General features: G+C 47.2%; 1 protein-coding gene across 1 annotated transcript in view; it reads left to right on the forward strand.

Annotated features, from left to right (window-relative positions):
- The window catches only part of MAP3K15 (mitogen-activated protein kinase kinase kinase 15), a 95,849-nt gene that overhangs the window by 42,819 nt on the left and 26,488 nt on the right, over positions 1 to 26,542 (forward strand). Inside the window, exons 7-13 of the mRNA XM_044236007.1 lie at positions 3,908 to 4,020; positions 4,259 to 4,418; positions 7,344 to 7,494; positions 9,063 to 9,170; positions 16,437 to 16,486; positions 18,426 to 18,521; positions 24,096 to 24,183. Coding sequence (XP_044091942.1) covers positions 3,908 to 4,020; positions 4,259 to 4,418; positions 7,344 to 7,494; positions 9,063 to 9,170; positions 16,437 to 16,486; positions 18,426 to 18,521; positions 24,096 to 24,183 — 766 coding nt within the window. The remainder of the gene's footprint in view (positions 1 to 3,907; positions 4,021 to 4,258; positions 4,419 to 7,343; positions 7,495 to 9,062; positions 9,171 to 16,436; positions 16,487 to 18,425; positions 18,522 to 24,095; positions 24,184 to 26,542) is intronic.

Raw genomic sequence — 26,542 nt, forward strand, 5'->3', positions numbered from 1 at the left:
CTGAGATCATGACCCGAACCGAAGGCAGCGGCCTAACCCACTGAGCCACCCAGGCGCCCCAGAAACAGGTTTTTGTAGTGGTGACTTTCTTCCCATAAGTTCACTCATTTATAGGTGCAAGAAAGGCTCAGTGTGCACCTTCCCAGCTTTTCCTGCCAGAACTTTGTTCTGCCACCATCAGGGCATTATCTTCTCAGTGAGCCCACCTGCCCGCCCCCCCCTTTCTTCCTCCCTCCCACCCTCCCTCCCTTCCTTCAGCAAATGTTGACTGAGGGGTTACTGTATGCTGGCAACTTTTCTAGGTGGTGGGGATAAGGACACAGCAGACATAGACACAAATTCTGGCCCTTGTGGACCTTGCATGGCTGGTAAGGGAAGTCAGACAAAGAAATAGAGAAGAACCGGATGTTACCTGTTGATGAGGGCTCTGGGGGCGAGCTCATCAGGGAGGGAAGGAGGCTTGAGAGGAGCCTCTGCTAGGGTGGGCAGGGAAGGTGAGTAAAGACGTGAAGGCAGTGAGGTGAGCCTTAGAGAGAACCGTAGAGAAAGTGTTCCAGGCATAGGGGCCAGCAGGGGCCAAAACCCAGCGGGGGATCTTCCCAGGCATGTTTAGGGATGGTGGGGCATGAGTGAGGGGAGAGTGGCATGAAACAGGAGAGGAGACCCTTGAGCTCTGAGGGAGATGATGTGACATCAGCACGCTCTGAGCAGAGCAGAGGTCTGATGTGCATTTTTACCAGTCACTCTCACTGTTATGCAAAGAATACATTTTCGGGCGTGTGTCAGCTATCGTTTGCTGCATAACAAACACATCCAAAAGGAATGGCTTCTAAGAGTGGTTTCTAATTTTTCATGATGCTGTGCATTAGCCAGGCCACTCCTCGGCTGGTTCCCCTCCTGACGTGCTGGGCTCACTCCTGAAACAGAGGTCAGCTGAAGGCTCAGCGGGGCTGGAAGGTCCAAGATGGCCTCCCACGTGTTTGGCAGCTGGGGTTGGAGGTGCCCCTCTGTTCTCTGCCTGTGGTTCGGACCGTGGCCAACGGGCTTTTGTCAGGCGGTGGGCAGCATTCTCAGAGAGTGAAGGTGGAGGCTTCGGCTCCAGAGCTCCCGGGAGGGCAGTTGTGCCTCGTGCTCTTGGTCACACCACAAGCAAGTCACATGGTTAGCCCCGATTCAAGGGGGTGGAGATTTGGACTTGAGCCATGGCGGGGAAGAGTGACAAAGGCACGTGTGTAGTGGGCTGAGGAGGAGTCGTGGCTATTAGACCACCTAGCACAAGGGCCAGGGCAGCAGTAGGGAACAGGTAGGCGACGACTGCGGTAGTTCAGGGAAGAGCTGGTGGTAACTTGAACCAGGGCGGTGCTGACGAACATGAGGAGATTCCAGAAGCTGGACGCGTGTTGAAGGTGGAGCCCGTAGCTTTCCTCACCTGCTTCTGTCACAGGCGCTCTTGACATGGCCGCCCCGCTCTCCGTTCTGCTTCCCTTCCCCTCTCCTCCTCTGGCTCCGTCCGGCTCTGTCCTCTCCCCTCTTCTCTCCGTCCACTCTCCTCGCTGGTGAGCCCTGTCACTCCCACACTGGAACCGATCTGCAGCCCAACCCGGGCCCTGAGCTTTGGCCCCACGTCACCCCCTCTTTGTCCCACCTGAGGGGCAGCGTACCCAAGGCTAACGTCCTTCTCTCCGCTCCACGTGGGGTGGCTTCCAGGGCCTTGTTGTCTTACTTCCACTCCTCAGCCTCTTTGGCTTACATCTTCTGTGACTGTTTGCCGCCTTTCACTCACTCACCTCCTGACGCGCTCGGGCCCCGGTTCCAGCCCCTCTCTGTGTCCTTCCTCACTGTCCTCTCCACGACCCTGGTTGGTGCCTTTTCTTTTTTTCTCCACTTTGCTGCCAGGAATGTTCTCACAATATCCCAAGTCGGCTCTCTGCTCGGTGTCTCTAAAGCCGTCAGAGATCGAACCACCATTCCTTGTTCCTCCTAAAGCTCAAAGGCCCGCTGTGGCTCCCCATTCCCCGTTAAAGAAAAATTCAAACTCTAGATCGCCATTCTAGGTGCTCTGCAGAGAAAGCGCGTAGAAATTCTCTTTCTTCGATAGTTGTGTGTGGGGTTCTTACTATCTCCTCCATAGTATAGGCTTGTGGAGGGCAGGGACCCCATTTTATTCTTCGTAAATTCCCAGCGGTACCTAGTGCACTGTTGTGCTAGGAGTCGCTCGGGGTGTTGAAGGGGAATTCATGTCGGGTAGGGCCCAAGTAGGAAGCTGTGTGCCCACCACAGTGGCCAAGAATTCAGCCCCCAGGTCAGGAGATGACTGCCTGTGGCTATTGCAAGAAAGTTCCAGGAGCCTTTCTCCATCCACTTGAGAAGGTGGTGGGTCCAGGAGGCAAATGAAGCTCAGTCAGATTCTGGGGTGTAGCTCCGGTGAGACCTTGGGATCATCTGGCCCAGGCGCTCCGGTAGTGAGCTGTAACTTGTGGCTGCGGGAGTTAGGCAGCTGGGAAGAGGCTGGGAAGGGACTGCGGTCCTGACTCCACGTTCAAGTCTCGTCAACCCCGAAGCTGGACCTGTGGGATTTATGGATGAGAGGCAGAGAGAGGTCTCCCCTCTCCCCAGGTAACTTTTGATTGTAAAAGCAGGTGGGGAAAAGATCACATATCGTGGGATAAGGTATTGAAAATCCCCAAAACATAATGGGGTGGGGTTCAATTTCATTGGAGTTTTGTTGGCTGGGGTTGGACCAACTTTCTTAGCGTTCTCTGGTCCATCTGAGCATAGTGACGTCATGCCCCAAAGTTCACAAAACTGAAATTTAACAGACTTAAATGATAGGTTCTCCCTTCCACAATGAATATTTTCTTGGGGTTTAATTCTTTTGCTGTGGCACAGGTGATCAAGTTCCTCCTGGTTCACAAGTCTTTGCTCTGAACCGTGCCACTGAAAGACACTCATTGTCATTACTTCATCGATCAAATTCTTTTTTTCTGCAGTCAGGATAGTCCTACCCACTCATGGAAGGGAGAGCAGACTTCTATGTATAGAAAAAAAAAATAGAGAACTAAAATGGCACTCTTTAAACTTTGGAATAAAAAATAGTATTCTCAGAGTCCATAGTCTCTCATGATTCACCTCCCCTTCCAATTTACCCCAACTCCCTTCTCCTCTCTAACACAATCTGAGGGGTTTGAAGTGACGGAGGGGGGGTGGGAGGTTAGGGTACCAGGTGGTGGGTATTATAGAGGGCACGGCTTGCATGGAGCACTGGGTGTGGTGAAAAAATAATGAATACTGTTTTTCTGAAAATAAATATATTAATTTTTTAAAAAATAGTATTCTCTGGGATAGTGCCCTTTCGCCTCCGGCTCCTTCTCCAACTTGACACCACGATTCTCAGAGTGATCTTGGGGCTGGGTTCCAGCAGCCCCGCTTCCTCCAGGAAAGACGGACCTCAATTTTGTGATAAAAAGTGAATAAACAGCCTGCAGAGTAATAGCCTGCAATTGATGGAATTGCTCTATAAGAACAAAAATGTTCCATATACAAGCGGAGTCCCGCTTTTAAGATGAGATTTAGATATCCAGTCGTGGTCTCCTTTTGTGGGTAGGGTTATAAAAAGTTTTATGTTTCTTTTTGCACTTTAACGTCCTCATCTCATTCAGCGATCACGGTTTTTTTTTTTTTTTTAATAAAAAGCTAACCCTGATGGAGAAGATGGTTTTGACTCCTTAGTGTAATGATGATGCCATTTTTAAGGAGCTATTTGCTGGCTATAGCTGCGTGTAAAGAGGGAGGGGGACCCGGAAAACCGTAGATGGTGGAAGAACTCATGAGAAGGTTGGCTTGTGCCATCATTCGTCATTTTTCCTTCTACCGTGATAACAAGAATCTGGTGGGTCTGTCATTACAGGTACCGCAAAGGGTTTGAGCTCCAGTCGTCTCTTTATTCAGGAATTAACCTGGCAGTTTTGCTGATGGTTGCTGGACAACAATTTGAAACTTCCATGGAACTAAGGAAGATAGGTAAAGCTATTCCTGATCACATGATAGGCTGACAGGCTTTGGTCACCCAAACTGGCACTAAAAACGATCTTCAAATAACTAGCATTTGCTTTCAGAAGGAACGGGGACTCTCTGGTAGCAGTCCTGAGACTGTAGCCAAAATAAAGTGCATGCTTTCTGCTCTCTCTCAAGGCTTGCATAATAGGAGGGAAGCTAGAGAGATTTTCTCGTAGCTTCATCTAAAATTCAAATTCTTCAGGTGTCCGGCTAAACAGTTTGTTGGGAAGAAAAGGGAGCTTGGAGAAAATGAACAATTACTGGGACGTGGGTCAGTTCTTCAGCGTCAGCATGTTGGCCAGCGATGTCGGGAAGGCCGTCCAGGCAGCAGAGAGGTTGTTCAGACTGAAACCTCCAGCCTGGTGAGTCGTGTGTGTCTGCGTGTATCCGTGTCTGCGTGTGTGTGCACGCGCGCACGCGCACATGCGTACCCTGCTTCTCTCGATACCCGAGAGAAGACAGGCACGTACAGGTGCAGATGATGCCCTACGTGCTCTATCCCTTTGAGATAGATGGAACCCAGGACTAGAATAAAAGACCTAGATATGGTCAAGAACATGGTGCCGCAGCACTGGCCCCAGGTTAGCCCATTATGGAGCCATTAAACGTGCCAAAAAGAACACTAGGCCACGTGGACATGTGTTCAGGGTGTATCCCAGAGCAAGAAAAGCCATTGGCAGGGTACAGTGTTCTCTGTCACTGGTTCTCAAACGTCAGCATGTATCCGAATCAACTATATTGATTCAAACACAGATTGCCGGGCCCCACCCTGCGCTACCTGGTTCCAGAGGTCTCGGGTAGGGCCTGGGAAATTGCATCCCCTGGTCTGGGAACCACACTTCGAGAACCACTCTTCTCTGTGGACTCCTTTTGTTGAGAAATCTGTTCAGCATGTGACCGCCAGCAAGGTCTCCGAGGTGGGGGGGCAGTAGCCGACTTGGCAGTAGACACGAAGCTCCGTGAGAATCGTCGTTCTGACATTGCTTCCTGGAGTCCCGTAAGAGATGTTCCCTCAGTTCCTGTGCAAATAATCAGCGACGGAGGGCCTGTCTCCAAAATATTGACAGTGGCTATCTCAGGGAGGTAGCCTTATGAGAAGATTTTAATCTTTTTTTCGCCCTCATCTCTATTTTTCTGGTTTGTCTGAACTGCGTTTGGATTATGTGCATAACTTGAAACTTTTTACTTTTAGTGATCCGTGTTCATCTGCCCCTTATTCTCTCTCGGCTCGCTGGGCCAATCTGGACTCCCAGGGCTCAGAAACTTCTTCAGTCTTTTTTTAGTTGGACCCCGTTTCTTCCCCATCTGAAGGACCTGAATTTGATGCCCGAACCATACCTACTTCTTGAAATCTTCCTGAGGCTTTGTGAACAAGGAGGCAGGCAGAGCCTCCAGCCCTCGTGGAGTTGCTGCCTTTTTTTTTTTTTTAATAATTGATTTATTTATTTGACAGAGAGAGATCCCAAGTAGGCAGAAAGGCAGGCAGAAGCGGGGTGGGGGGCAGGTTCCCCACTGAGCAGAGAGCCCGATACGGGGCTCGGTCCCAGGACCCTGAGATCATGACCTGAGCCGAAGGCAGAGACTTAACCCACTGAGCCACCCAGGCGCCCCGAGTGGCTGCTTTTTCCAGAATTCCACTCTCAGGGTGACCTGCTGCACCCGAGCCAGACAGAGCTGACTCCGTGGAGGGCACAGCTGAGCCTTGAATGCGTTCTCATTATGTCGGCACTGACACTGACTTACACTGTTGGGACCTAATACTGTATGTCCAAGACCACCCCGAGGTTTCTGATTGACTAGAAGAACTCACAGGACCCCAAAACTGTTGTACTCATGGTTAAGGTTTATTACGAGACAAGAGTACAGCTTGAAATCAGCAAAGGCAAAATGCACAAAGGGCGGAGTCTGGGAGAGACGAGGTACCAGCTTCCAGCTCTCCTCGCCCAGTAGAGTGACAGGGACAGGGCTGACTTCGCCCCACAAGGATGTATGGCACCGTGCAGGAAGTACTGACAACCGGGGAGGCTCACCAAGTCTTGGTGGCCAGGGTTTTCTGGGGATGTCAGTTGTGCAAGTACGGAGCACCCGCGTGATTGACCTTAGTCACTGAGTCCCCAGCCTCTGTGGAGATGGCACTGAAAAAGCATGGCCCAAGGCCCCCATCATGCGTCCTGTTGGTAGCATGAACTTTCTGGCATGGCCCAAGGCCCCCAGTAAACCAAAGCATTCTTACCAGGTTGGGTATCCCAAGGGCCTAAAGGTAATGTCCCAAAAGCGAGACAAGGGCCAGACCTTTCTTTGGTTTGTGCAGAGTTGGGACAACCCAGGCCTACTGAGCGAATCCTTCAGTGCACAGGACCCAAGCCAGGCAGAGTCTAGCTGACCTGCCTTCCCAGGACAGCTCCAGACTTGACCTTCCAAGGACAAAATGATACTCTCGTGCTTTCAGCTCAACCGGCCCCTTTCAGTACCAAAGAGGACGTAACCACCACTGCCCGGCAGCTGGGTTTCAGACACTTCAAACTGCCTGAAGACAGTAAAGATGTGATGAGACTGAAGATCTCATAACTTCAAATTCTGCCTTGTCAGATTGAATTTAAAAAAAAAAAATACAATGAGTTTCACATTGGGGGTTGGTAGGGGTCAAGGAGGACAGGAGACAGATGGGAGGGAAGCAGCGTGGCTGAAGGAGGGAAACGTGACAGTGACAGTCCTTGCGACAGTGGATGTGTTTTCTATCTTAACTGTATCCGTATTAATATCTTGCTTGTTATCTTGTTCTAGAATTTTATGAGCTGTCGTCACTGGTGTATAAACTGGGCCAAGGGTACACGGGATCTCTCTGTATCGTTTCTTATGACTGACTATATGTAAATCTATAATTCTCCAAAATAAAAAGGTTAATTAAAAGACCATGAGAAGGAAAAAAAATGTTTTTAATTAAATAGACTGAGTTTTAAATTTTGCTGTTTTGGAATCGCTTTGAATTTCAAACTGCATGCTTTTGTTTTTAAGACAGTTGGCATATGTTTCCCAGTGTCTTCACTTTGAATACCATTCGCCCAATGTTGGTAAAAAGCCATGTTGTATGATTTTGTTGGATAAACTTCTTTTGCCCACTCGTTGGGTTTCTTTTCATTATGTGTGTGACTGCCAAAGGATTAAGAAGCACTTACTACACAATATGAATATAAGTATGAAGCTTTTGGGAAACCTCTTTTAAAGGGAGTAGAATGGAATTCTGTTTCTCGAAGAATCTAATTTATCCATGCCGGTGATTTTTCCAGGTACCTCCGATCATTAGTTCAGAACTTGTTATTAATTCAGCGCTTCAAGAAACCTGCTATTGAACATTCACCCAGGCAAGAACGGCTTAACTTCTGGTTAGATATGATTTTCGAGGCAACAAATGAAGTTACTAATGGACTGAGATTTCCAGTAAGTTACTCTTAATCCGTTTCTTTCAGATAGAACAAAAGAAACTGGGGGTTGGTGCTCTCTAATTATTGAATGCTCTGAAAGGTAGAAAACTTTAGAAAGTGTTGGGATACCCACCCGTCTTAGGTAGAATCAGCCAGTGATAGATCAACTCACTAGAAAAAGTGGGCTATAACCTCTAAGATAGTGCTCTCAACTGAGAGTCCTTTTGTCTCCCAAGGGACATTTGGTAATATCTGAAGACGTTTTTGGTTGCCACAATGGCGAGAAAGCTGTTGCTCTTGGCGGCTAATGGGGGGAAGGCCATGGGTGCTGCCAAAGGTCCCCCAGTGATGGGACAGCCCCTCCCCCAACACAGAATTCCCCAGCCCCCAGTCTAAGCAGTGCCAAGGTGGAGGAACCCTGTTTTAAGTCACTGCAAGAGTAAGAGTGAAATTTTGGAACTGAGCACCGTTTCCCGTTGAGCTTTGGTTTGCCGCCAGTGCCACTAATTAATTTTGAAAACATTATTGGAAAGCAAAATGACTGTTAGCTTTTCATTAAGTATTTGTTTGAATTTTTTGACCGTCTTGTGAGGAGTCATAAGTAAGATAGCTAAGCACCCTAGATACCAAATTTCAGATCACTGTCCTTAATATTTACACCATGAGATTTTGTGAACGTGCCATGTTGAGGAATTTCGTGAAGCTTCTAATGAAGATTTAAGTTCTTTGAGATGATTTGATAATGATTTTAAAATCCTTTTTTAAACCTTTTTAGAAGATTTTTATTTATTTATTTGACAGGGAGACAGTGTGAGCACAAGCAGGGGGAGCGGCAGGCAGAGGGAGGAGAAGCGGGCTCCCTGCAGAGCAGGGGGATCCCGAGGTGGGACTCGAACCCAGGACCCCGGGATCATGACTTGAGCTGAAACAGTTGCTTAACCAACTGAGACACCCAGGCACCCTAAAATCTTTTAATTATGAAATATTTCGCACTTGATCTTAACCGGAAAGTGATTTTTTGTGAAATATTTCAAACCCATTAAAAGGTACCAAAAAAAAAAAAATGGAACAGACACTTGCATAATGTCTACCCAGATTTAGCGATCTTAAATATGTTGTTTTATTTGCTTTAGAAATTATTTATTCTCTCTTATTTATTTATTCTCTTGTATTTTATTTATTCTCTTGTATTTTTTTATAGACTTGGGTACCTCAGTGCTGATCACCCAGTCTGCTTCATTTCTCTCAGAAACTGTTGCCTTCCTGTTTCTTCTCTGTCACCTTCTTGGGCCACCCTGTCTAAAGTGACCCCCTCCCACCTTAACTCTGTTGTACTCACTCCCGAGCTGCACAGGGGACCACATTCCCTATCCCTATGTGTGTGTTTCTTGTCTACCCCGTTAGAGCATGAACACAGCCCCCCGCAGGACAGAAGTCCTGACTGTGGTGTCCACGGGCCCTAGAGTGGTGTCGGCGCACAGTAGGTTCTCGAGCATTTGTGGAGTATAGCACTTCCCACGTGCTCACTGGGCAGAGTGGCCTGTCTGGTACATTCCTGTGAGTCACAGAAGTCTCTTCCTTCAGGTGCTGGTGATAGAACCAACCAAAGTCTACCAGCCTTCATATGTCTCTCTAAACAGTGAAGCTGAGGAGAAGACCGTTTCTCTGTGGCATGTCTCACCCACGGAAATGGTAAGAAAAAAAAATCACACACAGCTCTCTCTTCACTCTCTGCTGTTTCGTCAGAAATGCGATGATCAAGCAGGAGAGTATGTGTTGCTGTGTTTGAAGGAACAGGCATCTGCGCCTGACTTCCAAGGTCCAGGAGTATGTGAAAGAGAATAATCACAGATGGGCGAGACGATGCTGGTTGGCCCATTTTATATGTGTTTATATTACATATTTGTGTATGTACATGTGTCTGTACAGATGTGTGTATATTCATGTGAATGAGTATGGGCTTGTTGAAAAAAAGAAGTTAAACCATGAGGAAGTGGATAAGGAGCAATGGGAAAGTCCCTCCAAATCCCCCAAACCTCGTCCCCATTCCCTTTCCCCTCCCCAGTGACTTATGTACGTGTAAATGTGTGTATGAGTGCATACGTTGTGTGCATGTGTGTAGAGAGAGAGAGAGAAGCGTTTTCATTCAAGTGCGATCATACAGTATATATAATTTTGCAACTTTTTTAGTTGACTCCTACATCATAGAGAGTTTTTCAGATAGCACACAGTGATCCGCCCGGTGTATGATATTCCCTGTGTGCCTGTGTCATGGTGGTACATTTCCAAGGATGGACAAAGCGTAACGTGTTTCCCCTCCTGCCTGCGGCACACATTTCGGTCTCAGCTGTGCGCTCCAGCCCGTGCTAGATCCGTCAGTGCCCATCCTGGTGGTGACCCCCTACATGCTCCAGTGTATTGTTTCAGGAACACAATTCCCAGAAAAGGAACTGCTGAATTTAAGACTACTTTTGTTTAAAATTCGATAGCTACAGGTGCCTGGGTAGTTCAGTCCCTTGAGTGTCCGACTCTTGGATTCGGCTCGGGTCATGATCTTGGGATTGAGGGATCAGACTCCACACTCAGTGGGGAGTCTGCTTGGGAGTGTGTCTCCTTCACTTCCTCTGCCCCACCCCCTACTCCAGCATGGGTAGGGAGTTGCGCATGCGCGCACACGCTGTCTGAGATAAACAAGTCTTTAAAAAAGAAAAAGATAACATTTGATAGCTACTGAAGATAAAGTGAAATAAATACAATGTGATAGCTCCTGACAGGTTTTCACCACTTGAGTTTATATTCACATCAATGATATAGGAGAGGAAACATTTTAATTGCCCACTGAAGAGATCACAGAAACACTGGGCCGTACCTGGGGCTGTGGTAGTAACTGTCCCCCGCCCCTTTGGTCTCTGTATCTAAACTACTACTTCAGCTTCTCTCTTTTATAAAGTATGTTTAGTAATGAAAAGATCTAGTACCTTTGACAAGCGCATTCACTAGGTAGTCTATTTTTGGATTTGTTTTCCTGGAGTGTGGGGAGACTTCTGCCATTAACCTGGCAAAGGAAGATTTCTTTTCCCCTGGAAATAAGAATATGAGCAATTATGTCTTAATCAGATAAAAATAAACAGTATCTTCAAAAATGAAACATAACATTGAAGAATAAGCAGAGGCTTAAAATCATGTAAGAAATTCCTTATCAAAAACAGTCCTGACACAGTGTCCCCGCATTGTCCAGGATAAACAAGTCGCCAATGTGCCGTCTGCCGTGGCGCCCACAGTCAACAGGACGGCATTGTGCGCTTTGTAATTTGTTGAACGTGAATCTCATGTCCTTAGCCCCCACACGCACAAAACAGAAACCAAAGGACGCAAGGACACTTTGGGAGGTGATGGAGATGGCCGTTACCTTGACCGTGGTGATGGTTCCGTGACTGTCTGCGTATGTCCAAACTCCTCAAATTATGCATGTGGAATTTAGGCAGGTCTCTGTCCTTTATACCTCAGTAAAGGCATATAGAAAAAAGAGAGAGACACGAAATCTCAAGTTGCCTTCGTCCACTTGAGCTGCCGTAACAGAATACAGAATAGCCTGGGGGCTCAAACAACAGACTTTTCTTTCTCCCAGTTCTGGAGGCTGGGAGTCTGAGGGCGGGCTGCCAGCGTGGTCAGGTTCTAGCGAGGGCCCTCTTTCCAGCTCCCAGAAGGCTGTCTTCCTTGTGTGCCCTCCCATGGTGGAGAGATGGTTCCCATGTCCCTTTTAATAAGGGGAATAATCCCGGGGGCTCCCTCCTTCTGCCCTAGTTCCCTCCCCAAGGCCCCGCCTGCGAAGACCGGCGCACCAGAGTGTAGGGCTTCTTCACCAGCTCATTTGCAGAGACACAAACGTTCCGTCCATGACACAAGCATAAGGCAGGAAGTTTGTCTGATATTTCACAGAAAGGCAGTGAAGATGAGCCACCCTCATGGGTGTTCGGCATTGGTTTTGTGGCTTTTGTTTCGTTTCACTGCACTCTGTGTATTAATTTAAATCTCTGAGTGCAAAAGAAAAAAATTAGAGCCATAATAAAATATATACATGGTGATCAAACAGCTATATCGCCTTTGAACAATGCATAGGTTTTCTGTTAAATTTGCCTCTTGAGTTGTTTTCAACCTTTTTTTAAAAGATCTTATTTATTTGACAGAGAGAGATCACAAGTAGGCAGAGAGGCAGGCAGAGAGAGAGAGAGAGGAGGAAGCAGGCTCCCCACTGAGCAGAGAGCCCAATGCGGGACTCGATCCCAGGACCCTGAGATCATGACCTGAGCTGAAGGCAGAGGCTTAACCCACTGAGCCACCCAGGCGCCCCTGTTTTCAACCTTTTATGGAAGTTTAACTTACACACTGGAAAGCCCATCAATCGTATATGTACAATTCGATGGATGTTTGCCAAACGAGTACACCTGGGTCAACAGTGTGGTCAAAGAAGAGAACAGCAGACCCCCTCTCCCCCACAAAGCCTGGCTTTTCCCTCCATTGTACCCCCCCCTCCAGGTCCCATGCTTTCGATGTTGAAATTCTTGTGCTAGAGGCAAGCGTTGCTGATTGTCTTTGTGTCATTGATGCCACGGTGACGGGAGAGGATGTTCAAACTTCTGATCTGTAACCTCACTATTCCACTGACATAGTCACAGTACCTCATGTTTTGACAAGTACTTGGAGAATGAAAGTAACCCTATTCAAGTGACTCTTAAGACTTTTAGAGCCAAATGGTTTTGGTCTCTTGGAATTCTACAAACTTTGCCCATTTTATTGTCCCTTAAAATGGTTACTGGCCCTTAATGGACATTCCCGTGGGTACATAGACTATCTCCCTAGTTGTAAATGTTTCACTTTGTACATAGTCTGTAATAAGAAATGGAAAAGAACGATATAAGCAGCAAATGCTGGCTTTCCTTGACTGAAGAAATGTTTTGCACAAGTGCTCATAGTTGTCAGAACAAACGTCTGAGGAAAATATAAATTGCCTTTTTTGCTGTGAGAGGAAGCTTTTGCTTTTGCCTTCATTTACATTTTTGAAATTCTGCGCATCACAAAAGCAAGCAGATTTGCCTGGAGTGAGATGACATTTCTCTACACAGTGTTGCATTTTTTCCCGGTGGGCTGCAGCTGGTAGCGGGGAGACCGCACGCATGCGCGTGTTTGCAGCGCTGCTGTAGGAGGGGGTGGAGTTCTGGTTTGTTAGCCAAGGATTCAGGGACGTCTGCTGGTAAATGCATAACTCGAGACACGGGGACATGGGAGCAGAGCGCTGACTTGTAGCGTTGGCCTCTTTCTGCGGTATAACTGCTCCCACCATGGCCAGTTTCCAGCAACCTCCAGCAGGTGCCCAGACATGGGGCTAGGTGGAGATGGACGCAGCTGACCCCAGGGGCCCCCAGCCCAGGAGTGCACGCAGGCCACAGAGAGCAGGTTCAGACACAGCCTTGCCCCCTCAGTGACTCGTGTGCCCCAGAGTCACCAACAGACAGAGTAGCCGCCGACCCTGACCACACGGGTAGGGCTGCTTGTCCGGGAAAGCTCTATTGTCATTGCCTCTTACACTTATGTGAGCAACAGGACAAGCACTTTAAAAAAGCACAATTACAGAATTGTTCCAGATGCCCGAGATGCCTCCGCAGAGGTAGCGCTCTGGGACGGGGGGGACAGACTCTGAGTCGACACCCCGGGGACCCTGGAGGTGTGCCCCCGCCTCTGGCTTCCCGGCCCGTCCCTCTGCAGCCCACCCTGGCTCTCCTTCTAGCGCGCCCCTGCTGGGGCCTTCTGACCCCAATGTGAAAAGCTGGAGTCTTAAGTCCATTTCCTCCACATGATTTCGCTGGGATGAAATAGCCGCCCGCGGAAAGGGTGAGGTCGCCGTGTGACGGGAGGAAGGCAGCCACCGCGGTCAGTGGTGACGGTGCCCGTTGACCCACCGGGACACGGGATCAGAAACCACGCGGCCAGCCCTGACTTCCACCACTGGATGTTTCACGAAAAACCCCACTTGCACATGCCAGAGAGCGTGCACCTCACGATTTCATTTCCATGTTCTTACAGACCAGGCACCACTCTCGGTGCTGGTGAAAGCAGAGTAGCGGTTGCTGTTCCCACCCGTGGATGATGGGACATGGGATGGGGGGTGCTGTTAGGAGGGAAGCTTCTGGGTTGCTCCTCATGTTTTGTCTCTTGATTTAGATGCTGGTTACAGCGCGTCTTCATTTTGTGGACACTTACTGCGATGATCACTGTGCCTTTTTCTGAACATAGGGTACACTTCAAGTCAGAGGTTGAATAATAATTTTAAAACATCTGTTCCTGCCCTCTTGATGCTCCCCCACACCATGACTGAACCTCGTGGCTTTCCAGATTGAGACAGACTCTCTCTTACAGAGTGTCAAGCCGTTACACAGCTCCACCGTGTCATTGTCCCCGGAGCTGGCCCTGCAGGGGCTCACATGTGCTCTTCTGTCCTCCTTACTCCCTGCGGTTCCTCCTTCCAGCCATCCAGGCCCTAACTTCTGCGGAGGCGTCTCTAACCGCCCTCCTACCACTTCCACTGAATGCAGGCTCCCTTCCCCCCGTATCGTGTACGGTATTTCCCATCGCTGTTGGATCACTTTTTGAGAATGTCTCCCCAAGTGCTCCACATGGCGAGTGGGACTTGTAGCTGTTTATATCCATAGTATCTATAAAGCAGGTACCCCCCCATGCCTACTGACGAGGATAGACGGGAGTCCGTGTTGCTGACTTCTTAACCCATGTATCTTCCGCCCAACTCAAGTCCCCTCAGCTACCCTAGAGTAAATTTTCCGTCTGCGACTACTTCGAAAACTCCCTTGACCGGCCTTTTTCTATAATTGTGAGCTTTTTGCCTGTAGGTAGATTGGACAAGGTGCTCTCAAAATTGCCCTGGTTCATATTTCTGTACCCGAATCCAAAAGCAGGCTTCTGCTCTCCACCACTGCCGCCTTCCAGGGACTCTGAACACAAGTCCCCTGAAGCCCGCTCAGTCTTCCTCCTTGGATGGGTCCAAGGTGGTGGCTTTCCCATTGGCCCATACTTTGATCTCTCAGGGCCCTCAAGGGTTCTCCTCTTCTCCAGAGTAGAAGCTGAGGGCCTGCGAAGGTCTCTGAGGCCCTGCATGGTCTTCCTCATGAGCTGGCCAACCTCCTCCACTCTTCTCTCTGCTGGTTCGCAGACATGCCCTGGGGACAGGACTTTTCCCCTCTGCCTGAGGCTGTGGTCCCACCCATGGGTCTTCACAGCTCATTCCTTTACCTTCTGCTGAAAAGTCATCAGAGACCCCTTCCCGGAGCATCTGGCTAACACCATGACCCCCACCGCACCTTAATGCCCTTGCCAGCTCTCTGGCTTTGTTGTAGTGCTTTTTGTCCTCTGTCATGGTATTAAGTTACTAAATTGTGGCTCTTCTCTCCTCAAATATAATCCCCATGAGGGCAGGGGGTTTGTTCTCTGCTCCGTCCTCCGTGCTGGTATCTTGCCCGGCACGTCATGGGCACTTAATTGACAGGATGTTCTCCCACTGACAGGCCCTGTCTCCTGGCTCTCACACTTCTCTGGGGCACTTCGCTGGCCATTTATGACCTTTTTCAGGCCAACCAAATGTGTTTTCTTATTTTAAATGATTTTCTTTTGCTGTGATGTCTTGGTATCGTAGACTATGGCTCTTCTGAAATGGATTTCAGATCTTTGTTCTGAGGCTTAGGTCTATGCAGCGTTTTTAAAGTACAGGCCATGGTAGTGGAGGGAGGGAACAGTTATTTTTTAAAATGCATCATGTACACATTGAAATGCAGGTTAGGGACGCCTGGGTGGCTCAGTTGGTTAAGCAGCTGCCTTCGGCTCAGGTCATGATCCCAGCGTCCTGGGATCGAGTCCCACATGGGGCTCCTTGCTCGGCGGGGAGCCTGCTTCTCCCTCTGCCTCTGCCTGCCTCTCTGTCTGCCTGTGCTTGCTCTCTCTCCCTCTCTCCGACAAATAAATAAAATCTTTAAAAAAAAAAAAAAAGAGGGGCACCTGGGTGGCTCAGTGGGTTAAGCCACTGCCTTCAGCTCAGGTCATGATCTCAGGGTCCTGGGATCGAGTCCCGCGTCGGGCTCTCTGCTCAGCAGGGAGCCTGCTTCCCTCCCTCTCTCTCTGCCTGCCTCTCTGCCTACTTGTGATCTCTCTCTGTCAAATAAATAAATAAAATCTTTAAAAAAAAAAAAAAAGAAATGCAGGTTAGTCTTAGTGTTAGTTATGACAAGCTATCTGCAAAAAGAAGTAGCCCCCAAATATCAATACCTTAACATGATAGAAATTTATGCCTCATATCATAAACTTTTGTCAGGGTCCCCATTCCCCCTCGTAGCAGAATAGAGGATCGCTGAGGAGGTTATTATGAACCATAACCGTAGATGGTGCGTGTCATTCCTCCTTACATCCATTGGTCAAAACTCCGTCACGTGGCCCCACCTAGCTGCAGGGGAGGCTGGGAAATGTATTCCAGGCTCTATGCCCAGGGGAAAAAAGATATTGGGGAGCCCTGATTGGTGGCTGCCACATTCTTGTGCCTGCAAATATTTTCATAGGTCACTCAACTTAGGTGGACTGTTCCCAAACTTATTTTAGAGTTTTCCTAAAATGTTGACAGAAGATGCAAGTCCATTCAGTGTGTACTTACTCTGTGCCTTTTCTGTTTCAAATTCAGATCATTTGCTCTCAACTGGATTAGAGATGGAAATGAATTTTTGTAATACATTAGAAAATGTTTCTGTTCTTCCAAGTTGCATGAAATATATTGCTCTAACTCCTAAATCTCTCTTGAAAGTAAAGGAGCAGAAGTGATTGGCCAGAAAATGAAATGAAAGTGTTTTGGGTTTTTTTGCATGGAAAAAATCAAGCTATACTGACTTTTGTCTTTAAAACCTGCAGAAACAAATTCATGAATGGAATTTTACAGCTTCTTCCATTAGGGGAATAAGGTAAGAACATAAAGGAAAATGGAATTATTGTTCTAATACAAATAATGATGACAGTGTTTTACTTTAGTGTTTCCACTCATTTATAGTATGTGATATTCTCATTTTCAGCAGAATCCTCAGCTTGTTGATGTGCTGCTAATAAGGGCTTCTTGGCTTGTTTAACAGAGAAATTTGGGGGGCTATCCAATAGACTAAACTCATCTCAAGCTTTTTTAGAAAATGAAGTTATATCTGTAGAAACAGAAAGCATTTCTTCTTTGAGTCATTGATGTTCAAGTGCTCAGGGAACTCCAGAATCCCAGTAACTGAAGGAGTTACTTGGTAATGACACTCAGTTGGGGCCTGAGTAGAATAATGGAGCCAAGGGTATTTTTATCATTTGGGGAGCAAGTGGTATAGTCCAAGGAGAGCTATGGTGCTTGCTCTTTGAATCGGGGTGGTGACCATTTGGTGGCCCTTGTGGGTACACTTTGAGCCTCACTCTGCCAGCACATCCAACGGTAGGAGCAGCTCAGAAGCAGATATGAATTGTAATCCCTCTTTCACTATTTAACCTTGACAGACTCACTTAGTCCCTCCAGGACTCTGTTTGTTCATAGTTTCCATTAGATGAAGGGCTCAGATTAGAACGGTATGTTCTTTCTCTGATGGTAAGACCATAGGCCACTGAATGAATCCCCCGTTACCTCTAGACATGTGTGATACTGTTCTAGACACAACACTATTGAAATTAAAATAATATTTTTGTCACTTTAAATATTTTGTCACTTTAAAGGGAGGAAATAATTTAAAAACAGTAGCGTATTTGAGTAATACTGATGCAAAGTTAAATCCAGTGTTGAACATTTTCAAAAACTGAATACCCCAGAAACTAAGTGGTATTGAGAACATGCAGTCAAGAACATTTTGTTTGTGCCTTCTCGTAGAGATACCTCTTGCTGCCATTCCCCCATCAACAGGGATGTGCAAATGACCTGGGGTGAATCAGACCCTGGAACCAATGTGCTATAAAGAGCACACGCTGAACATTCCCAGTGCTGCCCAACTAACCATGATGGTTTCTTCACAAATTGGTTTCCAAAACTTATGTGTGACCTGGTTTTCAGGATTTTTAAATCACCCTGTACTATTGCTCTTTCAACTCAGTATTTTCATGTAATCCTTGACAAATGAAGAATGGCTAAGTAAGCTATGAATCTCAGGAAGGGATGACTTAGGAGAAGATAAAGTGGCATCATTTGTTTGAAGAGGATTTTGACTTGTCCACAGTGCTGCTTGGCAAAATGAGGGCCATTGTGTAGGCTTTGGCCCAGTGTAGGTTAAAGACCTTTCAATAGTGAAATCCATCAGCAGATGGAGTTTGGTGAATTTCTGTCACTGGGTATGTCTAGGAAAGTGGAATATTGGCTGAGGTGCTGTAGAGTCAGATCCCAACCTCAGGGGTAAGGGACCAGATAACCTGTGAAGGCCTTCCTTGAGCTACGATGCCATGTGTATTACTCCCTCCCTTGTGTGGCCCCAAATAACTACGTCCTGGTATTTTTCAAGTCTAGAAACTCCTTAGATGCCATAATACATTATTTCCCACATAAGCTTCCTGTCTTGTGTGTGAAATTATAAACTCTTGAGGACAGAGACCATATTTATTTTCCTTTCTCACCGCTCTAGGCTTTGCTTAGCACCGTATCTCTGATAAGTTCTTGATATAGATGAAAGTCATTTGTTGAATACAAACTCAAACATATGCAAGATAAATGTCCCTATTTAAATTATGTAGAGAAATAGAAGCCAAACTGGGGGAGTAGTGATTAAAACATTAATGAATCCTTCAAATTTGCAGAATGGAAGAAAATCTGTGATTAGATTTTTTTTCAAAAATGTTAAAGTGATGACGTAACTTGCATATAATAATCCTTCTTATGTTTTTCCAATTTTACAGCATATCCAAGTTTGATGAGCGGTGTTGTTTTCTTTATGTCCATGATAATTCTGATGACTTTCAAATCTACTTTTCCACTGAGGACCAGTGTAGTAGGTGAGTTACAGCTGATTCAGGGGCTTGTGATAGAATTATGGGTCTTTGCTGGGAAGAGTTTTTACTTGATATGCTGCCTTTCTTGAAATTTTAACTTACAGAAATTTACTTTTCCAGCTAGACTGAAGTATAATTGACATACCATGCAGTCCGCCCACTTAAGAGTATACAGTTCAATCTTTTTTTAGTATATTCACAGTTCTGCAACCGTCACGGTCATCTACCTTTAGAATATTTTCATGACCCCTCAAAGAAGCCCAGGGTCCATTACCAGTTATTCCCCCATTTTTCCCTCAACCTAATCCCCACCCCCATCTCTGGATTGGACAAAAACTAATCTATTCTGTCTCTCTGGATTTGCGTATTCTTATATAAATGGAAACATACCATCTAGAAGTAGAAGTGGTCTTTTGTGTCTGATGTTTTTTAGTCATGATAATGTTCTCAAGGTTCACCTAGGCTACAGCACGTTATCAGTACTTCATTCTTTTTTTTTAATTTAAACTTTATTTTATTTTTTCAGTGTTCCAAGATTCACTGTTTATGCATCATACCCAGTGCCCCATTCTTTTTGTGTTCCTCACTCTCTTGCCGTATGGATGTATTTGATCTGTCCATTCAATTGAAAGGCATCCGGGTTATTTCCACTTGTTGGCTATTATGAACAATGCTGCTAGAACATTCACATGCCAGTTTTTGTATGGCCCTGTGTTGACATTTCTCTTGGAGCTAAATTACAGGGTCTTAGGTAACTCCAAGTTTAACCTCTGAGAAACTGCCAGGCTGTGGTCCGATTTTACGTCATTGTCAGCAGTGTACGAAGGTTCTAATTTCACATGTGATTGTGTGTCTTTGTGCTCCTGGCCATCCTAGTGGACATCAGGTAGGATCTGGCTGTGGCTTTGATCTGCATTACTGTAATGACGGAAGATAGTATGCATCTTTTCATGCGCTCACTGGCCATTTATTTATCTTCTTTGAAGAACTCTCTGCTCAAATTCTTCACCCAATTAAAAGAAATTTTTTAACCTTTTATTTTGGAAAAATATTCAGAGCTATAAGAAAGTTTCAGAGGGGCTCCTGGCTGGTTCAGTGGGTAGAGCACGCAACTCTTGATTTCAAGGTCATGAGTTCAAGCCCTGCATTGGGTGTGGAGGCTACTTAAAATTTAATAAAATTCTTTAAAATAAATAAACAATTGCAGAAAAACAGTACAGAATTTCCATACACATTTCACCCAGAATTCCCATGTTAACCCTTTACCACTTATTTTACCTTCGCTCCATATGCGTATGATTATTTTTGTTCTGGGCCGCTAAGAAGTGAGTCATAGACCTAATAATGCCTCATGGCCTCTTACTCCTTCAGTGCATATTTCCTAAAAACAACATTCACTTCCATAACCACTGCACAGGTATCTAATCAGGAAATGAAGACGAGTAAGGCTCTGTACTTGATACACCTTATCCCCATATGACTTACTGTCCAACCAATGTCCTTTCCAGCAAAATACAAGGTTTTTTTCTCTGCCTCCCCGCCAGTCCAGGATCATACATACGTTTCATGGTCATATCTGTGTAGTCCTCGTTTATCTTTGTTGGTGCCGCTTTGTCTGTCTTGACTCCGTGCTCTCAAAGAGCACAGGTGGTTGGTCTTGTGTAGGCCATCGGTTGGGTTTGTTTGCCGTTTCCTCTTGATGACCTCAGCATCGTGCATTTAGGAAGGAACAGCACAGAAGTGATATCCTGTCCTTCTCACGCACCACTTCGGGAACCCTAGGCATCTCTGTCTCATTCCTGGAGAAATGAACCTGGCTTACCTGGTGAAGGTGGTATTGGCCAGTCTTCTCCCAAGTGCCCATTTTGAATTGGGTTATCTGTATTTCTATTAATGGTTTTAAGAATTCTTTATATATTCTGCGTACAAGTCCTCGATCAAATGTGTGATTTGCACGGAAATTGCCTGCCATCAATCGGTGGCTGGTGTGTCCCTACCTATGGGGCCCTCTGCGGTGCACAGTTTTTACATTTTGATGCAGTTCAACTTGTTTTTTTCTGTGGTCATTTGTGTTTTCAGGGTCATCTGAGAAGGTGTTGCTTGACCCAAGGTGTTCTGTGGTGTTTGTTTTCTTCACAGAGTTTTAGCTCTTCTGTTTAGGTCTCTGGTTGATTTTTTGTTTTGTTTTGTTTTGTTTTGTTTTTAAAGACTTTATTTGTCAGAGAGAGAGGGGAAGAGAGCGAGCATAGGCAGACAGAATGGCTGGCAGAGGCAGAGGGAGAAGCAGGCTCCCTGCCAAGCAAGGAGCCCAATGTGGGACTCGATCCCAGGATGCTAGGATCATGACCTGAGCCGAAGGCAGCTGCTTAACCAACTGAGCCACCCAGGCGTCCCTCTCTGGTTGATTTTGACGTCATTTCTGTATATGGTGTGAAGTAAGGGTCCAGCTTCATTCTTTTACTTGTGGATATGCGGTTGATCTGGCCCATTTGTTGAAGACCTATTCTTTCTCCTACTGAACGGTCTTGGCACCCTCAGAAAATCGACTGTCCATAAATTTCAGAGTTTATTTCCGGACTTACACTTCGATTCTGTTGCTCTGTATGTTTGTCTTTACGCCAGTACCACGTTTCTCTTTCTTCCTGTAGCTTCATGGTAAGTAGGAAATATGGAAGTGTGAGTGAGTCCTCCTAACTTTGTTCTTGCTTATAATAATCACTTTGGCTATTGTGGCTGCTTGCATTTCCATGTGAATTTTAGAATCTGTCAGTTTCTGCAAAAAAGGCAGCTATAATTTTGACAGGGATTGTGGTGGAAATAAATAGACCGACTTGGAGAGCAGCGCCGTTCTAACTGGAGTAGGCCTTCAATCCCTGAGCATGGCATAACTGTCCATTTGATTAGGTCTTCTTTAATTTCTTAAGACAGTTTTTTGTAGTTTTAGAGTACAAGTCTCATACTTCTTTTGTTAAACATAGACCTAGGTGGGGTTTTTTGATGTTATTATAAATGGAGTTTTCTTAACTTCATTTTCAGAGTGTTCATGGCTAGCATATAGAAATACGCTTGGTTTTTATATATTTAGTATCCTGTAATCTTCTGAATTCATTGATTAGTTCGAATACCTTTTATTAGTATTTTAAGATTATATTTTTAGAGTAAACTCTACACCCAACATGGGGCTCGAACTCACGACCCTAAGATCGAGAGTCTCACGCTGACCAACTGAGCCAGCCGGGCCCCCATGTCTCACACTTGGTATTGAATTCCTGAAGATTCTCTGTATATAAGACTGTGTCTGTTGCAGACGGAGATCTTTAAAAGTTCTTCCTTTACAATGTGGATGTCTGTCTTTTTCTTACCTGTCTGACCAGGCTGTCCAGTACAGTGTTGAGTAGAAGTGGCGAGAGCAGACATTGCATCTGGTTCCTGATCTCGGGGGGAACGTATCCGGCCAGTCTTTTATCAGTAAGCATGGCGCTGCTGGCAGGTTTTCACCGATGGCCTTTATCAGGTTGAGGAAGTGCCCCTTACTGCTGGTTAGTTCAGGGTTTGTATCATGTGGTTTGAGAACATTTTAATTCAGCATGTCTCGGACACTCCTTATGGTACCATATTTGGAAATCAGACTCAATATCAGACTAGGGGACCCTTAGATCTCGGTCTTCAACTTAGAAAAGCTGCTGCCAAAGATGAGGCAGAACACCCCTTTACCACAGTTGACCTTTCTGACACTCCCTCCGTCCTCGATGCCTTTTCTCACCATCATCTAAATAATTTCTTAGTGACATAGAACATACATACAAGTCACGTGTGTTAAGTGCACTTACGTTTATCAGCGCCCCAGCAGGCGCCTCGTGCCTCTTTCCAATCATTGAGCCCCCAGCCCCTGCATTGCTAATTTTTTTAAAAGATTGTATTTATTTATTTGACACAGATCACAACTAGGCAGAGAGGAAGGGAAGCAGGCTCCCTGCTGAGCAGAGAGCCCGATGCGGAACTTGATCCCAGGACGCTGGGATCATGACCTGAGCTGAAGGCAGAGGCTTTAACCCACTGAGCCACCCAGGCGCCCCAGTGCTAACTATTTTGATTTCTATCACTGGTGGTCAACTTTGCCTGTTCTTGACCTTCAATAAATAGAATCATGAAGTATGTACTCTTTGCTTTCTCACTCACTTCCCTTAAAATAACACCCATTAGACTGAGCCGTGATATCTGGATCAGCTCATCCTTTCTGTCACTGTGCCGTGTTCCACTGTGTGCCCTCACTGCCGCGTGTCTCTTCTGTTGGTGAACGTTTGGTCATTTCCAGTTTGGGACTATTAGGAATAAAACTGGTGTGAACATTCTTGTATAGGCCCTTTGGTGAATACACACGTTGATTTCTGTTGGGTATACACCTGGAAGTTGGGATTACTGGGAAAAGGGCCGGTCTGCGTTCGGTTTGGACTGACTCCACCAGTAGTTTTCCAAAGTGGCTGCATCACTGTCCGCTTCCACCAGTAGCGTATGAAATGCTACTTGTTCCACATTTTTAACAACAAGTGGTAATGTCTTGTAACTTTTAGCTATTCTGGTGAGTTCATAGCACAGGTCTCCGAAGAATTTTGACTATTGTGTTTCACAGCTTTCAAAGATAGCAAAGAAGCAAAAGTCGGATGGATTAGTTACAGACCAGAACATTTTAACATTTTATGGGAATTATCTTCAAGTGGACAGTGATCTTCCCTGCCACCTTACAGGGAAATACTGACTCAAAATGTTGTGAGTCCAATCACTTGAAACAACTACATGAGTGTAAGAGGTAGCTGATGTGGCCCCGAGCATTTGTGAGAAAGACCTGTGGGTAACAGTTGACAGTAAGCTTGATCTGTGTTAATGGAATGATGAGACCACCTTCTACCTTTCCTCCCCACCCCGTCCCTCCACAAGACCTTATTTTGCCCTAAGAACGAGAGTGTCTACAGCTTGAGAGGTGAGGGGTCCCCCCTCCTTAGCACTGATGAGATCACCTTCAGGACACTGGTCGTAGGGCCAGACTTGAACAATAAGGGGACACCTTTCAACAGTTACCTGCTGGTGGAGTGACTTAAAAACAAGTCCTGGAGGAAACATTGAGGGAACACGGAGGAAAGATTCACAGGGCTTTAATAAAATTTTGTACCTTTCTAACGGGCTGTTCCGTACAAGAGGGATTAATTCTAAGCATTCTGTGGATGGAACCCACGTGAATGAAGTCTTATTTGGTATAATGAAGCATCTCTCATCAAGTTGTCCTCAAGAATGAGCAACCTTGTGAGGTAATGAGTTCTCTGTCACTGGAGATATTCAAGCCTCAGTTGACCAAAAGGTGGTGGGGCTACTGTATACAGGGGATTCAAGTATCACGTGAGTATTTGAACTAGATGAGATAACCCTTAAAGTGCTATGTCAAATCATGGAGTAGATTGATTTTTCCGTGAACTTGTAAAAACTTGGTGTATATTTAATCACAGTTTAATAGAATAAGGCTAAGTGACAGGTAAGGAACATGAGCGATGATAATTAACATCCTTGTGACATTTGCTGTTCTAGGTTTTGCTGTTTGGTTAAAGAGATGATAAGCACCTCGGCGGGCAGTACAGTAGAGCTGGAGGGGGACACTGATGGGGACACCTTAGAGGTGAGTCACAGAAGACCCGCAACATGGAAAATACTGCTTATTGTGTCTTTGATGCTTCAAGCAAATGTCCCATTTTGTGTGTGAAAATCCTTTATGTTTAAAAATGCTCTCAAGCACAGGAAACAAACGGAGAGCTGCTGGAGGGAAGGTCTGGGGGGGTGGGGGGTGGGCATTAAGGAGGGCCCTTGGTGGAAGGAGCACTGGGTGTTCTGTGCAACTGGTGAACCACTGAACTCTGCCTGTGAGACTAATGATATACTGTATGGTAATTAATTGAATTTAAATTTTTTTTTCCCAATTTATTTATTTTCAGAAAAACAGTATTCATTATTTTTTCACCACACCCAGTGCTCCATGCAAGCCGTGCCCTCTATAATACCCACCACCTGGTACCCCAACCTCCCAACCCCCCCACCACTTCAAACCCCTCAGACTGTTTTTCAGAGTCCATAGTCTCTCATGGTTCACCTCCCCTTCCAATTTACCCAAATTCCCTACTCCTCTCTAACGCCCCTTGTCCTCCATGCTATTGGTTATGAATTTAAATTTTTAAAATGCTCTTTCGTGGCTGCAGCAAGGGGCACAGGAGGGGGAAGCGGGGGCGGGGCTCCCAGCGGGCCGGCGGCGGGAGCAGGGTACGCAGGGAGGGCCAGGCTGCCCCCCACCCCCGCTCCTGGCTCCGCCGGCGCCGCTGGCCTCGGTGTGGGTCGGCCTGCACAGCGCAGCGGCGCGCTGACCGAGCTCAAGTTGGCGTGCCAGGGCCGCGTGGGTGAGAGGAAGCTGGAGCTTGTGCGGGGTGGCCCGGACCTCTGCTCTCGGCTCTGTGCTGCCTGGGCTGAAGGAGCTGGACCAGGCGCCCCCCCCCACCCCCGGGGCTGCTGCTGCGCTGGCTGCTCGCCTCCCTGTGGCACCGGGACCTGCTGCGGTGCCTGCACCATGCCTGGGCCCCGCCCCAGGGGCGAGACCTGCGGGCTGCATCTGACCAAATATGTGACAATGTGGGGTCGGACTGGAGAAGACTGGCCCCCCCCACCTGAAAACTGTGTGACGCCGCGATGGATGCGATGCCTTCCTGGGGAACCGGCCTGCTACACGGCAGAGCCGGGGAGGGAGTCCCTGAGACTAGAAGCCCACAGAGACGGAGGCGGTGGCAATGTGTCACCTGGTGAGGGCGCTCTGGGCCCCCCAGCTGAACCACCTCCCCGAGGAGCATGAGGGGGTTGGTTGCACAACCTCGAGACAGAGAACGCTGCCTGCAGTAGAGGGTGCGGCACCAGCAGCACTGACTGACGTCCTGGGACTGGATGGACCCTCCCTGGGGGCTCCTGGTGACCCAGCTGCTCTCCGCCAGGGGCCCGAGGGCATCTGTACAGCCTGAACTTGGGTTCCCCCACCAAGGCTGACCAAGTGTTTTCCCAGTGCCAGTGCTCTGAAGACCCAGCAGTGAGCCAGGACAAGGGACCCCAGTGTTCAGGGCATGGCTGGCTTCTCGGTGACAGCTGGCATTCATCGCGCACTTACCCTGTGCCCATTGGGGCTTTGGGTGCAAGACACATGCTCTTGTTTTTTTCTCCTGCTCAGCCCTGAGGGGGGAGTCTGTTGTCCCATGAAACGCATCCCTGCGAGAGTTGGGATCCCTGTCCAGCAGGAGAAGGACCGTCCAAAGCAGCGGTTATCGGTGCTGCAAATCTGCAGGTGCAGAGCTGGGCGGAGGTCAGGGGTGGAGCGAGTCCAGAGCAGTGGCAGAGCTGGGCGGAGAACCGAGGCTGTCGGGCGCCAGGGCCCACGCTGTGCCCACTGACACATGCTGTTGCTGCCACAGCTGGCCAGAGGCTTTGAGGCCGTTGGTGTAGACCTGTACACCGGGACAAGTGGCGTGGGGAAACCTGTGGGCTCACGGCCCTTGAGTGTGTTAAGAAGGTTTGTGAGCTTTGTGAGGACACCCTAAAGTGCTTAGGGGTGACTGAAACCCTGTCAGCGCTCTACGAATGTTAGTTCTTAGAAGTATTAGGACTTCTGTGATGCCACAGTTCGTTACTGTCTCGTATCAAAATCCCCGTTCTTATAATAGATTTAGCAAGGGAGCTGGATCCTGGAATCTTAAAAAGCGGCCTTTCTGCTTCCAAGGTAATCTTATTAAAGCTTGGGCCTTGACCGTGGAAAGCACCATAATACAGGGAATTTCCCATTCCTCTTGAGGACTGATTCATTTCTCATAGTCTCGAAAGTCTGCTCGCGGTCAGTCTCGGGACTCCTCGTGGCTGCCCTTCGGCCGAACCGGAACAGGGTAGCTGGACTTCGCAGCAGCTCCAGGAGCCACTAACAAGGGGAGCGGTTGCCCTCAGCGGACCAGTCTGCT

The sequence above is a fragment of the Neovison vison genome, chromosome X (assembly GCF_020171115.1).
Source record: "Neovison vison isolate M4711 chromosome X, ASM_NN_V1, whole genome shotgun sequence".
In the NCBI taxonomy this organism is placed as follows: domain Eukaryota; kingdom Metazoa; phylum Chordata; class Mammalia; order Carnivora; family Mustelidae; genus Neogale; species Neogale vison.